General features: G+C 38.0%; 1 protein-coding gene across 4 annotated transcripts in view; it reads right to left on the bottom strand.

Annotated features, from left to right (window-relative positions):
- LARS2 (leucyl-tRNA synthetase 2, mitochondrial) overlaps window positions 1-16,136 on the bottom strand; it is an 89,346-nt gene extending 73,210 nt beyond the window's left edge. The window contains exons 1-5 of one of the 4 annotated variants that reach the window (XM_075745604.1): window positions 16,032-16,115; window positions 15,546-15,584; window positions 13,084-13,334; window positions 11,148-11,276; window positions 697-788 (exon numbers count right to left, since the gene is read on the bottom strand). In XM_075745604.1, the coding sequence (XP_075601719.1) occupies window positions 697-788; window positions 11,148-11,276; window positions 13,084-13,317 (455 nt within the window). In that variant the 5' untranslated portion in view covers window positions 13,318-13,334; window positions 15,546-15,584; window positions 16,032-16,115. Of the gene's footprint in view, window positions 1-696; window positions 789-11,147; window positions 11,277-12,362; window positions 12,428-13,083; window positions 13,335-15,545; window positions 15,585-16,031 lie in introns of those variants that run through there. The other 3 variants (XM_075745603.1, XM_075745605.1, XM_075745606.1) reach the window with 3 other exon arrangements.
- Between the last annotated feature and the right edge of the window lie 274 nt (window positions 16,137-16,410).

Here is a 16,410-nt window from a genome sequence, read left to right as displayed (position 1 = left end):
GGAAAAACTTAAAAGAAACAGCATCATCAAAGAAGGAACTGGATTAAGGTCCAAAAAGATACCACAGCTAGATTACTGCACACAGAGCACAACAAACAGCTTCACTTAAGATTGGTTTCTGAGTCATTTACAGAAATTACTGTTTACTTATATAACTTTCTACTCATTTTAAAGAATATTAGGGGAACACAACATCCAATTCTATGGTCTAAAGCCCAAAATCTTCACAGAAATCAGCAGCAATAATGGCTGCTTATCACTTTCCAAGATAAAGTCTCAAATGAAAAAACTATTCTCTACCTCTTTTGCACGGTACTGAAAACTGTTAATAAATCTAACAATTTAGCTCATAATTTTCAACTGTGTATTCTATATTAAGATTAAATTCACCATAATGAAATTCTGATTTATTTCTTATTCACTGATTTGGGTGCTGGGTAATGTCACTCTTTCAATATTCTACCTTTTTACAAGTTAAAAGCAATTGAGATGAAAACCTTGAAAATCATCCTGATACATTTGCTTTTCAAAACTGAATCATCTGCAGAGTCTCATAAAACATTGGCAAATAACCCTAGTTCATTCTTTATTGTCTGTCTTCCACACTGGTTTTACTCTGTTTTGTTGGTTTATGGGGACTACGGTACAGATATTCACAGTGAAAATGTCGTATTACTTAAATTCATTAAAAACTACCTTTGTGTCCAGCTTGCAGGGTGAAGCCCATGTTCAACTGCAGCATTTTCTGCTGGTAAACCAAATGCATCCCATCCCATTGGATTTATCACCTGTAAGCAAAAAGGAAAAACACAATCTTACATAACTTCCTGGAATGGCATCAACAACACAGACAGGCTTCTAAATAATGAACAGTGTTTTGCATTTCAGCATTTGCTTTGTCTGAATTGAACCTCTTCAAAACATGCCCGCTATGGCTAGGTCTGTTTTAAAAGATGAATATGAAGCATACTTGCTATCTACAATGTGATGTTAGATGGAGCTTAAAGTATTATGTAATAAATCCTCATGACTATTCCAATACCAATGACAAAAATCAATCCTTTGCGAATTGTGTGGTGGTCAAAATTAGCAGTTGATGCTACTACTAAACAAAATCAAATATTCTTTTTGTTGAAGAAAAATACTCTATGATAACCTTAAATCCAACAGATAATGGAACCAACAGAAAATGAAGAGGATGGGGAAAACTGTTTTAGTCAAATTTTACTAAAATATCTTTTGTAAATATAGACTACAGACTGACAGAATTTTATTTCATGACCACAAATAAAAATGCAAAAATTTTTACTACAAAATATAATAGGTCATTTCTGTTGAAATAGAAATATATCTTTCCTATTAACATGCAAATTATTTAGAAAAATAACCTAGCAATACAGTATAAGTATTCAAAAAAACTGTTCAATAACCATGGAAATCAAGGCCAGTACTTAAGATGCTGTCATTAAACACACATATATTGGATATGTGATAATACCCATTTGTTACACCTACAATTGTGCTATAAATTCAATAACTATGATTAAAGTTACGCAAGTTTAACAATAACAAAACATGATTGAGTAACATTTTACAGGTTCTAAGAAATCAAAATTTTTACCCCGAAAAATAAGAACTTGTTCTTTAGTGGCATGTAAGCAAACAAGAAATAAGAAAGCAAGCCCAGCAATACTAATCTCATAAACTATCTCCCTGTGAAAAATCTGTTCATTTCTGAAGCACAAGAGCTACTTTTGCCACTGGTTTGAATTATTTTTATTCTTCTTTGCTACAACCTTCCAATCCTCTGACTTCAATGGATTCTTTCATAAAAAATATTTTATAGACATGTTTATAAAGGTGCCCTAGGCACCAACTCAGTGTAAAAGCAACAGAATTTAACAGATGCGACTCCTCAGTATTCTTGTTTTCAATACTGAGCTAAAACTAAACCTGCTGTATATCATTACCCTGCTGGTGCAGCAATAAAACCAAAGGTATTAACCTGTGATCAACTGTGATTCAAGCCAGTACAGTAAGCATCCTTGCACAGCACATATTTATGTATAAATCTAACTGAAATCGGAATGCTACGCTGTCTTACAAATTTTCCCTGTAATTAACAGTTTATTGTTCCTCATATCACAGTGTCAGAAAATATAAGAATCAGTTTTTCTAACTCCCCACTTCCTCACGTTATAAGCATTACATGGAAAATCTCATTTGGAGCCTAAACCACTTGTCAACGCCCCACTGAAGCACACCTCTCCCCAGCCCTTCTCCTCTCCCTCCCCGCACCAGTAATCAAAACTATTGGTATAAAAGAAAAAAAGGCAAACTACAAATAAACTGCAAATCTCATCAGAATTTTTTTAAGGACACACTAAAATACTAGTTTCTGCAGCTCAGCTCTTTTTGACCACTAGTATTGCTGACCACCTGACTCTAGACAGAAATTAAATAAATCAGCTGGGGTTTTTTCCATGTATAATACATATTTTCTCTTATCTAAACTCTGTTTAGTCCAATGTCCTACATCTGCATCCCTACAAACGCCTTCTTTTAGTACAAGCTGATGCACATTAAATGAGATTAAAAAAAACTACTCTTGATTAATTTTTGTAAAATTTGGCTTCTGAAGATCTCCTGGATATAGACAGGCAGCCATAAGCAAGGCACAATCTCATTCCTCATGCTCATGAGCAAAAAGATGTGGGAAGAACAGCTTCACTACCAGCTACAGGCTCCCCAAAAGGGCTGACTGATGCTCCAGACAGCTAATGTGCAGACATTTTATCACTGTACCATCAGCGCTAGCAGGAGTTATCTGCTCACACAGATCTTCCCAATTCTAGCATGTATATTAAAAATACCATACAGTATATTCACTTATCACATTCAGAAGACAGTTCAATTTAACAACCAGTAGCATTCCTCAAGTTAAAGGACTGAAGAAATACACTAATTCAAGTTTCAATCAGAAACCTGAATTTAAAGAGACATTAAAAATATCCTCAAATTAATCTCCAGGATAGATCTATTTATGTAGTTGCTATAGAGATGAATGTAACACGCACAGTGGTTTAGAAAATGATTTCAAGTTTATTGTCTCTTTTACTTCTCTACCGTGAATGGATTTAAAAGGTTTGTGAAATGCATTTGTCTAAACAATAGGTCAGCTGCTTCTGGCTGGAATGTATGTTACATATCTACAGTTAAAATGCCACGGTCTCCACACAGCACTTGGCATTACATCTTAACTCTACTTTGCCAACATAAAACACATGGCTGAGATTAACTATATAGTTCTGAAAAGCATCTGAAATCTCAAGAGACATGGAAGGGGAGAAGAAAATACACTACTAACATGTCAGAAGTTAGCACAAAGAAGAAAGGAATGGTTCAACTGTTCAAAACAAAGAAAAAATAGGAAGAAAGCAATTTTGAAGATCAAAGGGTATTTCTGGTAGCTCCTTGATGGGTTGGTCATAGGCTCTAACTAGCAGAAAACATGGCTGCTCCCTGCTCCCTCCAGCATTACAGACGAGCAGAAGGAAAAAACCTCATCTACTTTCTTGAATGCAGACTTGATTGCTTCTGACAGCAGTCTCTAAACCTTATGCAACCAAGGGATCAATTCTGCTCATTAGAGTGACCATTCATCCAAGCATCGCTTCTCTGTACAGACAGTATTTTCTCTAAGCTGCAAGGGGAAAGAAAAAACAAATAATGAAGATATGTTGCAGAAAGAGGAGGCCTGCATATGTCTGAGAATGTCTATACCTGGGAAAAGAAAGCAGGCTATAGTTTCAGTTATTTTAAGACAGCAGAAGCCAGTACTATCTCCAAAGGCCAGAGTTTCTGATCTCCATGATGAAGTAGACAGGCAAACTCTTCCTGGTTAAAACTACTAGGTTAGTCTGGAACACAGAGGGCTTAAGATCCTCAGCAGTTCACATGATCTGGCAGGATCAAGTATGAAAGACTGGCATTTTCTACTATTCAATGTACTGTGTTTTGCACAGGAACATGAAAGTTGCAAGTGATTTATTAGTGTGCAGGGAACAAAGTGCTTGGTAACTACTACACTGAGTGCTCTTTTTCAGGAGCAGATTATTAAAAATGAAAACAGTTGCATCTTGAGACATTTTAGATCCCAAAGACTCTGACTTCATATTAGCTCAAAGCATCGCTGTATCACTGCAAAGCATGGTCAAAAATCTGTCGTTAATGATGGCTAGAGCTCTTAACGTGACTGTGGGATGAAGCAGAGGAAGACACAGTAACTCCATTAATTCATTTCTGAGATCTCTGCTCTTTCTTTCAGAGGATTTTCATCTATTCACTGCTGTAACAATCAGCCCATCACACTGTCATTAGTAAGCGAGATCAGCAGGTACCATGTAACACAAAGCTGACAATGATCTCATAACATTCAGTTCTCTGCCACCATCAACATAACTAGGACAGATGATTCAGTGAATTTTCCTTTATGTTTGTAATGAAACAAAGAATTTGTTTGCTCTCCTGATGTGCTCAGTATGTCTCAAAACTATGACCAGGGAGCTGACGTATCTTTCTCACATCCAGATCGATGCATTCTAGATTTTAAGACAGACAGTCAAAAATGCTTGTAAATAAATATATTTATTTCAGAGAACGTGTGATAAGAGAACCAAAAATGAAAAATGAAGAGGTTTGCAGACAGATTAGCCATTTGAATCAATACAGCAAAGTCTACATTCCTGTCTCTAGTTACAGCCCCATGACACGCTTGACGTGAACTAACCAAAAAAGGCTGACAAAATAGGTGAGCCATGGTCACGAGTTCCAGCTACCAGAAAACACTCCTGGCTGCAACAGCAACTTTCTGTCACCCTCCTTGCACTTGATCTCACAATTGTGCAACCACACACAAGTGAGACAGTAAGGACATGCAGTTGGAGAGGGGAAAGTAGAGGATGGCTGCTCCTTCCACTGACCACCTGCAATCAGGCTGAACACGTTGAAAATCTGATTTGTAAATCGACAGACTACTGATACAACACATTTTAAATATGAAGCCTCCACCTGAATGCAGTCTAGATTGTCTTTTAAGTGTCCTAGGTAATAAACACCATTATGCAACAGCTAAAAATTACCACCACCACACAAAAAACCCCGAGCAGGCAAGGCACACCTCGAAATAGATTAAAATAATGTATTTTTGACTAGTGCGTACATTCTAGCAAGGACTATTTAAATGATTCTCTGCAACAGAATGCTGCATATTGGCATTCTGATAAGGCACTTTCAAATGAAAAAAATAATCAACCCCCAGAGATTTCTATCAAAGCATAACTCCGCTTATAAAATGCTCTCATTTATCTCTTGTTCTCACAAGATATAAAGTATAAGAAATTATTCTACAGTCACACACTACCACAAACATTCAGAAAACAAAGGCGTCACTCACCTCCTTAATCTCACACATTCTTGCTTAACAAGAATGGAGCGCATCAAAAGAAGGGCAACAAAGCTGGTGAAGAGTCTGGAGCACAAGTCCTGTGAGGAGCAGCTGAGGTTCAGAACTGGGCTTGTCTAGCCTGGAGAAAAGGAGGCTGAGGGGAGACCTCCTCGCTCTCTACAACTACCTGAAAGGATGTCGGGTAGGATCCGACATCCAACATCCTGAAAGGATGAAAGGGTGTCGGTCTCTTCTCCCAAGTAACAAGCGACAGGACAAGAGGAAATGGCCTCCAGTTGCACCAGGGGAGGTTTAGATTGGATGTTATGAACAATTTCTCCACCAAAAAAACCTGTCAAGCCTTGGAAGAGGCTGCCCAGGGGAGTGGTTGAGTCACCATCCCTGGAGGTATTGAAAAGACCTGTAGATGTGGTGCTTCGGGACATGGTTTAGTGGTGGACTTGGCAGTGCTAGGTCAACGGTTGGACTCGATGATCTTAAAGGTCATTTCCAACCTAAACAGTTCTAGGATACTCCGATTCTAACATAATTACATTTAAAATATCTCATTTTCTCTCTCTTTCAAAATGAAACAGTGAGCTAATTAACACTTTCAGTACTTGCTACTGGAAAACTAAATTTAAATAATATTAAATTCACACAGGATACTTGTAATACTTTCCACTTGGTTTATACCACAGAAAATAACCTTGCAAAAGGACACAACAGCCTCACACACAAAAAAATGGTGGAGAATAGCAGCTAATGATGATCAGAAAATGGAACTGTATTGAAATAATTCATCCTACTGATGACTTCATTATAAAGTTTTAATTAAAACTTGCCTGTCTTTCTTCAATACCATTCACTTTTGCAATTTAAAGAATAATAAGATTCACTGCTGAAAGGGAAAACAATTAATGAAAATACATCTAATTTAAAAAAAGACATTCTGCATAAAACGAAAACACTCTTAAGTTATTTTGGGATATTGTGTAAATATCACTGACAATATTCCAATCCCACCTGTGAGGAGCAGTTTAAGTCCAAATTAAGAAATCTGATCCTAGTGTACAGGAATTTCATCCTGAATTGTCCAATGATCATTCTCGTTTCTGCACAACTTGCATATGACAGCCTCGCTATGGTATCAATTACAATTCAAAATTTTATTAAAAAGATATCACAGGAACTATTGAACTGAATCACTCTCTGTTTACTGATTGCTAAGGGAATTATTCTCAGTCGTCTGAGAGGCACAAATTATCCACTTCGGAATTTATCAAAGACATGATAATGATAGCATGATAAAGCAATGGTAAATACTTTTTCCCCAAGCAGCAGCAGACTGGAAATCTGCCATGATGAAATCCACCATGAATATCTCTATAATTTCTGCATGGCACTCAAATAATTAACAGGAAACCTCTTAACTTCTTACAAAACTCATACATTTGAATTCACAAGATGCATGTAAATTTACAGAAAAAACACAACCAGAAACTTCAGAGTTTAGTTCTGGATTGGTTTACTAATAGATACAAAATTGTAATTTAAAACACATAGATTACTTTTTCCTAGCATTTTTAAAGAAATATGCTTGTAATAAGATCTGTGACTAGAACTCTCCACACACAAAAATTGTTTTAATCGCACTTCAAGAAAAATGTTATCCTTAACACATTTTCAAAAGAGACTAGCTCACTGCATTCATGCTAAGTAATCTATATGGTTTACAGTTCCCACGCAAAGACTTCAAACTTCATCTTCACTAATTAGAATGTAAACAACTTATCTTACAACAGATGTCCTCTACAAATCATTTACCCAGCAACCTAATCCAACTGCATGACAGAGTTTGCTTCCCATGCACTGCCTACAGGTACTTGAGGAACACTGGAACAAGAAAATGGTTTACTGGTCAGATCTCCAGGTAAAACAAATGGGACTTCATCATCCATCGGCACAACATGCTGGCCCCATATCGATGCAAGTCTGGTAATTACCTCTGTACTGCAATACACACCTCCTACTGAAAACTCTGCCAAGCTTATCACTTGTCAGTACACTGGAAAAGTGACTGCCTGTTGTGACATTATATTTGCATTAAATCCCACCCTGCACGTCATTTAATAAATGACCAGCCAGTCACGTATTACAGAAAAGGCTGCTGCTCATTAGGTAATCTCTTTGATTGCCCATTTTCAGTGTCATTAGTCACCAGTATCATCTACAGCTTTATGCTGAAGCAGTATTTCTTCCAAAAACAAGAGGGAGGAAAAAAGAGCAACAAATATTTATTTTCCCACTTAAAATGCTGGTGAAGTACGGGTTTCTGGCAAATATCAGTAGATTTCAGTGCATATTAACTCTCTAGAATATTTTAATTGAAACAAAATCAGATGCTATCCAGCTAGAAAAATGAAATACTAATGTTCCATTTTAGAAAAACAAAAAAACAGCTTCCAAATGATTTAACACTTTCCCAGTTAAGATTTCAAACTACTTCCAATATGAAGAAATTACACGAATGGATTCCAAAGAATGCTTCCAATTTAGTAAAGGAGCTCTAATCCCTTTGTAAAGGCATTCAAGCTTATCTTTACTTACATATTATAACAAATAAGACAATTCTTGCCTGTTCAGATTAAATTAATATGAAAGGAATTTACTATTTTCTCATGACAGCATTCTCGAAGACAAATGTCTTGACCTTATTCAACATACATTACTCTTAATCATATACACTAGTCAACTATGTACACACTATATATATTTTCCCTGATGTTTTCCCTCACTGTTTATTAGACAACAAATATACATTGTAGTCTGATGTTTTCCCTGGGAACTGTTAAGTTTGAATGGTTTTGCCTGTATTTTTCACGGTAACAGCCCACGATTCCTCATTGCCTTACAAACACTTTCAACCTCCCTGTATTGCTTCTAGCACCGTTTTATGACTTGCTAACCAAGGTCAGTTTTACATCTATAGCTATAGCTGTAGTTCCTAAGATAATTTTCAATGACTTTTCCTTTTTCTTAGCTTGGAAATGATGGAAGCATTTACTACTCAAAAATCTTATCCTAAACTTGCCTTGAACACCCAAAATGCATTCACTTTTACTTAGAATTTTTACTTGGGAAAAATTAGCAGTCCCTTAACTTTCAAACATGCAATATTAAAGCTAAATTTCCAGAAAGAAAAAAAGAATTAAAAAAAAAAAACTTCAAAATTATGCATACTAATATTTTTGTTTATAAAGCATTCTTTCCTTTTATATACTGAAGAATTTCAGTAATTCCCTGAATACAGGGGAAAATATTTTTTCTGGGTATATCAAATTTTATGTATAAGACAAAACCATGTCACAGTCTATAATCATCACAATAAAGTAATCTTCAACAGATTGGACAATTGTGACAATGGCCAGAGAAAACATCTAGAGGTTGATAAATTAATTGTGAGGAGAAAAATCAATTATAAAGACTTTAATTCTAAGTGATGGAGAAATTAGCATGGCTAATAAAGACAAAGATTTTTTAAGGTAAATATAAGTTCCAGCAAGTTAACGTACATCACTAACACAACAGCTCTTAGTATGACATAATCATTTGAGATATCTTTAATATCTTTTAATTGTACATGAAGGTTAAATTCTTTGGCTGCCCACCTTTAGTCATAAACAGATGTTCAAAGTGGTTAACACAACAGAAGATAGACGTATTTACAGAAATTCAGCATGTTCTACAGGTACTCTAATACCCTTCAAAGTCATTTTCACATGAAACGTTAAAATAAGCTGAAATGTAAGATTTAAAAACTTTAAAAGACTTTCAAAACTCTTATTGAAAAAACAGGCAAGAGTGGAAATAAAAACTTGTTTTCATAATGGCTCTTGTATTTCATTGCAATTATCTTTTCTCCAAAGGCTTCTACTACAGGTGCTTACTTCCTTTGTATTCAAAAGCTAACACCTACAGTATCCTACTGGATGTAGATAATTATTTTCACTCTATTTTAGCTAGTAGAAGAGGAAGTATGTTTTCATCTCTCTCAACAGAAGTTTAGTGGCTATCTCCACCATTATTGATGAGAGATGAGCTATGCCCTGAAGTAACATCTCCTGTGGTATTAACATCAAGCAGGAATCAAAAGTCCCTTCAAAAGCCCAGCTGGCTCTATTTTTTTAATGAGATGTAAGTTCTGGTCATTCAGAGGAGTTCGGAAAGATTAGTATTACAACAGACATTAGGAGGTTTTTTTCATTTAAAGTCTAAGGTAGTTATTTCTTTTTCCTGTAATTTCAAAAGCATGAGAATGCATTTCTGTAAAGCAACAGCATATATTCAGTGCACAGTATGTTCATCATTGACATAAAATACATAGTATTTGGAAAGGCAGCACACTGAATAATTCAGTGAAAATACCTTTAAGAGTCTCATGGGTGGTGATATATCCAGGAAACACTAAACTTCTGCAGCCCTTGTGGCAAGGAAATTGCACTTAGTACCACAACCGGCAACTAACATTTTTCTCCATTTCATCTTCTTTGTACTCTTTTGAGGGTCTGATTCCTATATTCTTGAACTGCTCCTTCTCTCTCGTACATTAGAGAGAATTCCTTTCAGAGTCTCATCCTAGATTCTTGCCTACGGCTATTTCTTTCCTTTTGTTCCCTGCCCTAAAATTGGGTATTCTCATTCTGTATTCCTTCTTCCTACTGTTTCCCAGATTCTTAACATTTTCCCTCTACCAGATGTCATCTTCTCACTTAATATGGTTGTCACTCAGGCCACAATTCTCCCACACCTTCCTCACATCCTTCAAATTTTACCCACCAGTCTTTACTGCAGAGCACGTGTAGACTGCAGGGACTAGGCTCCCAGCTACACCTTACACCTACTGGAAAGAGAGAAGGGAGCGACAGAAAAATGATGGCAGGCATGGGGCAGACTGGGAAACACAGGAACATGAAAAGTAAAGTGGGATTTCTCCTTGCAGATGTGGTGAGTAGTCTTAGCTTCCTACTTCATAGACTTCCACCCTCAGAAAACTGTTTCATACATATGAGTAAGGCTGAAATACACAAGTCAAGGGGTCAGCGACTACGGAACAGAAACTTGTAGTTACACCCAGGTGACGTGATGTGTGATGTGACCCCTGACTAACAGCAGCCATGAGAGAGGGTTTCCCTCCCAGCTAGCACAGAGGAGCAGGACATCCCCTTCAAGTTGAGGACATCAACCTCTTGTCAGGAGCAGAAGAGGTGAAAGGAGTTGATTTCTGTGGTATCTTAGCTTTCTCTTGCCAGCTACTCTCTTCTTCTCCCCCCCAGTCCCAACTAGATGGCAGTAGGGCCTTCAACCTCCTCTCATCAAAATGATGTGCCGCACACGCCTCATCAACACTGTGTCGTATGTCAATAGATTCAGGTAGGTGATACAGCATCAGCTGTATCATTTGAGATAGCTTCTAACCATTTGTTATCAACTGGGAGTTCTGACCACCACCTGTTTTTAAAATGTCTCAAACTTCAATATCCAAAGCTCCACAGGACATGTGCACATATTTGTAGCATTTGTAGCATAGATTCCAACTAAGCCTTCACCTTCATGGATTTTGGAAAATACTAATTTCCTGACCAATTGCGATATTAAAACATAAAAACCCCACCCAGTCCTACTGCTGATCTTTTCTTACCTGCATCCCTCTCATTTTCTGGAATCGCGCTACTGCATCACTGATGGTGTAGACACGAACATGGCCCATGTGAAGCTTTCCAGAAGGATATGGGAACATAGAAAGCACATAAAATTTTGGTCTTGATTTCTAGAAGGAAATTTTTAAAAAGTTATGACTACATGAGTTAGCATTTCACTTAACTAAATACACGTAGACATTACAAACTACACAGTGCCAGGAAAAGAAAAAGGTTCTACTGGAACTGATCCAAGTGAGCACTGACAAAGTTCCTAGGATCAGATTCTTTAGGGCTGTAAATGGAGATGTTTTACCAGATTTTGCTGCCATCTCATCAATTTATATTCATATTTATGTGACACTTGAAAATAGTTTTTAATCAACTTTTACTAACAAAAGATACATTAACATAACTGCAGCTCAACAAATCACCATTCCCTACCATAGCATATGTCACTGATCATCTATGTGCTCCCAATCTGTCCCACCAAAAAATGAAAACATGACAGGTTAAATTATCCTCTTAACTGTTAAGTGTTTTACTTTGTATTTACAACAAACACGGAGCTCAGGGCCAGTTGCTTTCTGTCAGCTGAACTGCAGTAACTCACTGAGTGCCTAAATCATCTGCAATTGCATGAACATCCACTGAAGTGAAACCGCTCGGTTTCACTACATATGCTCAGATCTAAAGACATCTTACCAGCAGTATGTTGCATAGTGAAAGTAAAAATTTCATCTAGTTAGGTTTGAGTAAATTGACAAAAGTTACAAAGAAATCAGACATTATCCCTCTCACATAATTCCTAATACATCTTGATTATCATTGGGTTTACCATTGATACACACTTGATAAGTTCCCATATTATTTTTCTTATGTTAATAATGCAAAAAACCTATGGATAGCTTTTACTATTTTGAACCAAACTCTATTCATATTTATCAAATATTACTACTTTATCTCTTTTGTCCAATAATAGCAAAATTAGAAATAATCTGAACACTTCATTGCAGCACTATACAATATTTTCCTCTTTATATGAATTTAAATCTACTTCAGCTGTAAGGATAAACAAAAATATTAAAAATACAGTTTTGAACTTAGCATATGTATGATATATATGATACATATATTTACATGTATTATCACATATTAAAGACACAAGCCTAAATGAATGCTTCCCTGCTACATGTACGCATACATGGCATTTTCACCTCAGTTTTCTTCCTCATAAAAAGCAAGTCCCTTGTCTCTCTTCGACACTTTGATAGAATCAATTCTTTGTTGAAGAGGGGGCACATTTTAGGAAAGAAGAACAAACACGAAGGGACATAAAAAAGTTTTTATACCTATGTGACTGAGCATAATTGTGAAGGCAAAAAGAGTCAGAGACTGAGATTACAATTGTTTTCAAGATCCTTTATTGCATGGGAAAAGTTGGGTTTTTTTCTGCAAGCCACTCATTACTTCTAAGACACTGTAAACTAGAAAATACTGTTTAAAAATCATCTTCCCTTAATATAGATCTTAATGAGTCACAGTATGTAGTGTTAATAGATTTGTCAGAGTCATTGGGAACCAGATCTTTAGAAAGTTAATTGTTTACAAAAAGTTACAAGTGTAGAAGATGTTTCTTGCAACACTTTAAATAATTAGTTCTTAAATGTGGTATAATATACAAAGAAAGAACCAATTGCTTACACACTTCCTAAATTTACAAGCTCATATTTTGCTGATTGTGTTTTTCCTCAAGACTTTTTTATTATTTTTCCATCTATTTCATCAATTGTTTTAGTAATCTACTATCATATAAAAGTATTTTCCCCTGAAACGTAATATACATCTCATCATTATAAGCCAACTATACTAAGTAAATCTATTCTGAGAAAACAAAAATATCAAACACGTAATTTCTAAATTTCTCATAATGCTTACATCAGTTTCTGAAATTTTGCAGAACTGATCCTTTATTCTTGGGAGCCACCAATTTTCAACTCTTTTTCTTGTCTCCAACCCGTAGCTTTTTTCCCATTTCCCCGTCTCACTGTAAATAGTTCTGACATAAGCAGGAACCAGTCTTCTCTGCCATTTAATTAATCCCAGGAAGCCACTTAGCTGTCTCTTCAAGCATGAGGAACAGGTGCCAACTCTCTGACAAACCAACTGCATTCTTAAGGTTATGATAGCTGAAGAAGACAAAAATATGTATTTCAGTCTACAATATATAACAGGAATTCAGTGGTTATTATGATTATACAGAAATTTGGTAGCTATGAAACATATTTTAGCTTGATTTAATTACTTGGCTGTTTTCCATGGTATTTGCATTTTATTCACGTGTGTTTGAATTATAAAAGCATTTATTTTTTATCCAAGAGACTAACTGCGGCCCTTACATGGAACAAAACTGTTAGATTTCTTCTCTAATAAGATACAATTCCTACATTCAATCTCCAATAAAAGCAGGATTAGTCAACAACAGTTGAGGAAACAGCTGACTGAACAGAACATGGGTAACAAGGTGTTAGTAACAATTTAGAATGAAAATAGGGAGAAGAGGAAGTTGGATGAAATTATCCTGTAAAACAACTGAATTTGCAATCACTGAAAAGAGATGGGGGAGGATGACTATAATTAGTAGATTTCAACTAGATATTCTAAACTGAGTATTTTGCTAAGGGCTTCCTCATCAGGATAGTTTTCTGCAAGAACTACATGAGAAATTAATAATGTTCAGACAAGATATAATTTAACAAGTCGAGCATGTAAAGCAATCCAGTTCTCTTTCAACTAAAAATCCAGTTAAAAGAACTCCTCATACGCTTTAGTGAGTCTTCTAAAATAAAACTACTCAGATGTGAGAAAGATCAAACAGTCCACAAGTTCAGGATCAGTCTCAATAGGATATTTACTGATTTTTACTTCCTACAGTAGGAAATATGGCATTGAAAAAAACCCTATGCTGACATTTTTTCCCCATCTTCACCCCTAATTCCTTTTTTAAAAATCTTGTTCATTTATTTATATTAATTATTTCCTATCCTCTATGGTTGTTTGGGTTTTTTTTTAAATTCTGACCTATACACTTGACTGTTGTACCAAGCTAGCTATTCCAGTCAGTTTATAATTTTTCTTGCAGAGTTACATTAGTAAAATCTCTGTGTAGAGAAACTCTGTATAAGAAACAGTTTTATTTATTTCCCATGTGATAGCAATTTTATCAGTAGAAATAATTGCTCTACCACCTAAATGAGGTCCCCAGTACAGCTAGTGGGAGTTATATTTCCTTAATATTCATCACATATGCATACACAAGCCCTCATCACCTGTATCTATTACATAACTGAAGAATTGCACCTTTTTTCTGTTACTTATCACGACGATCTTTCAAACATTTTTCATTTATATAAGTCATGCCAGTACCTTGAATTTTTTTGTGGCTAACCTCTAAAATCTCTCATCTTTGTAATAATAACAAATCCAGGACTGAGCTCAGAATGCCCAGTGCAGGTGCACATGAGTTATGCAGGAGAAACCTAATTTTTCCTCCTCCATAACCTTACACTTCTTCACTCAGTTCAAAATTAGCATGAACATTTCAGTTCTTCACCATTTTGCTTATTAATTGCTTCCTTATCACTTATTTCTATTATTTCCATTTCTTTTAAAGCAGAAAGGAGCACTCCCTTTTCTTAGGGTAGGCCACTTTCAGCATTGCTGATTTACAGTATGTATATTTTAAAACATGGACATTACATACATATGAAACCTTCTATGAAGACAGAAAGGAAAGACACAAGCCAGACCCAGTGCCTGTGCACGGCTCAAGAGAAGCCTGCTTGCAAACCTCACGCCTGCCAGGACACATTTGGGTAACCTCAGGTCCTACAGATCATGCGTGCAGGAGTCAGAGCAGTAGATGCGAGTGGGAAAGGGGCCATAGCCTGAGCAAAGCTCATTTAAACACATGGACTTGCAGGATGAGGAGGAGATCTGTAGTCCCTTTCCTGCTCCCACACCCCCTCACGCACAAGATGTGATAACCAACAAGGCACACGTTGGGCCAAGCAAGGACACGTAGCACATCTAAGAGATGTGGCCCAAAGCATTTTTGCCTTTGCAGGCTTGTGTGCATGGGACTAGGACAAGAAGGGTGCCCCTCCCCACCCCAACTATGGGCATCCCAGCCCAGTGATGTGTGGGTCTTCGAAGGAGCACATTATAAGCCAAAACTGTCCAACTCTGCAAGGTGTGCCAAGAAGGGAGGAAGGGGCTGGACAGATGGAGGAGCACAGGTAGAGACCCTGCTTTGGAAAGATGCAGTAAGCATGCAGAAGTAAAAAGTACTAAAGTAAGGTACTGAAAATTGCTTGTAAGTGCCAGCACATTTCACTTACCCTACAAGTGAGGTAGGCAGTCAAATTCCTTTCTTTTCCCTGCAGCTCAAACTTGAATTAAAAAAAGAAAACAAAAATCTCCTTACATATTCCCCCCCTGCAGTTTATTACCAGGGGCCTTGGGGGGGGGGGGGGGCCGCCGCTGCTGGAGAAGCGGACACGGGAGCACGCAGCTCCCTGAGCGGGAAAGACCAACCGGGAGAGCGGTCACGGCGAGGCGGGACACTTGGAGAGGGGGTGCTACGGAGCACAGGGGTGCTGCGGGGCACAGGGCCGCAGGGAGAGCCGGTGGCGAGGGGCTGCCCCGCTGGCACCGGCACGGCGCGAGCAGCGAGGCTAACAGAGCAAGCGAGGGGAAGGAAGGCACCGGCGGCAAAGGCCGCCCGGGGGTGAGCGTGAGGAGGAGCAGAGGCAGACGGCGGTTAGAGCCGTTGGGCTGACAAGAGGCGAGCCCCGCCCTCACGACTGCCGCCCCGGGACTGTTACCTGCGCGCGGGAGCCCACTACCACGCCTCACACCCCCTCACTTTCCCTTCCTCTACCTGGGCGCCGCCATATTATTTTTTTTTAAGCGCGCGCGGCCGCAAGGCGCATGCGCAAGAGGCCGTGCGGAGACGGCGCATGCGCCGCAGGGGCGCCGTCCCCCGCGGAGGGGCGGTGCGGTCGGGTCGGGTCGCGGGCGGATGCAGCGAGGCGAGGTGAGGGGAGTTTTGGTGTCTGCCTTGTCAGGAGCAAACGGGGTGAAAGCCGAAAAACCTCCAGGAAATCTCCCGTGTTTCTAAGCTCTGAGCCTCACGGTAGGCAGGACGGGAGGGAAGCGTGGCCCTCCGAAACGGCAGTCCGCCCAGGTGCGATGCCTGCTGAG

The sequence above is a fragment of the Balearica regulorum genome, chromosome 2 (genome assembly GCF_011004875.1).
Source record: "Balearica regulorum gibbericeps isolate bBalReg1 chromosome 2, bBalReg1.pri, whole genome shotgun sequence".
NCBI classification, from domain to species: domain Eukaryota; kingdom Metazoa; phylum Chordata; class Aves; order Gruiformes; family Gruidae; genus Balearica; species Balearica regulorum.
Note: the sequence above shows the minus strand (reverse complement) of the source record. Positions and strands in the feature narration are given on the sequence as shown.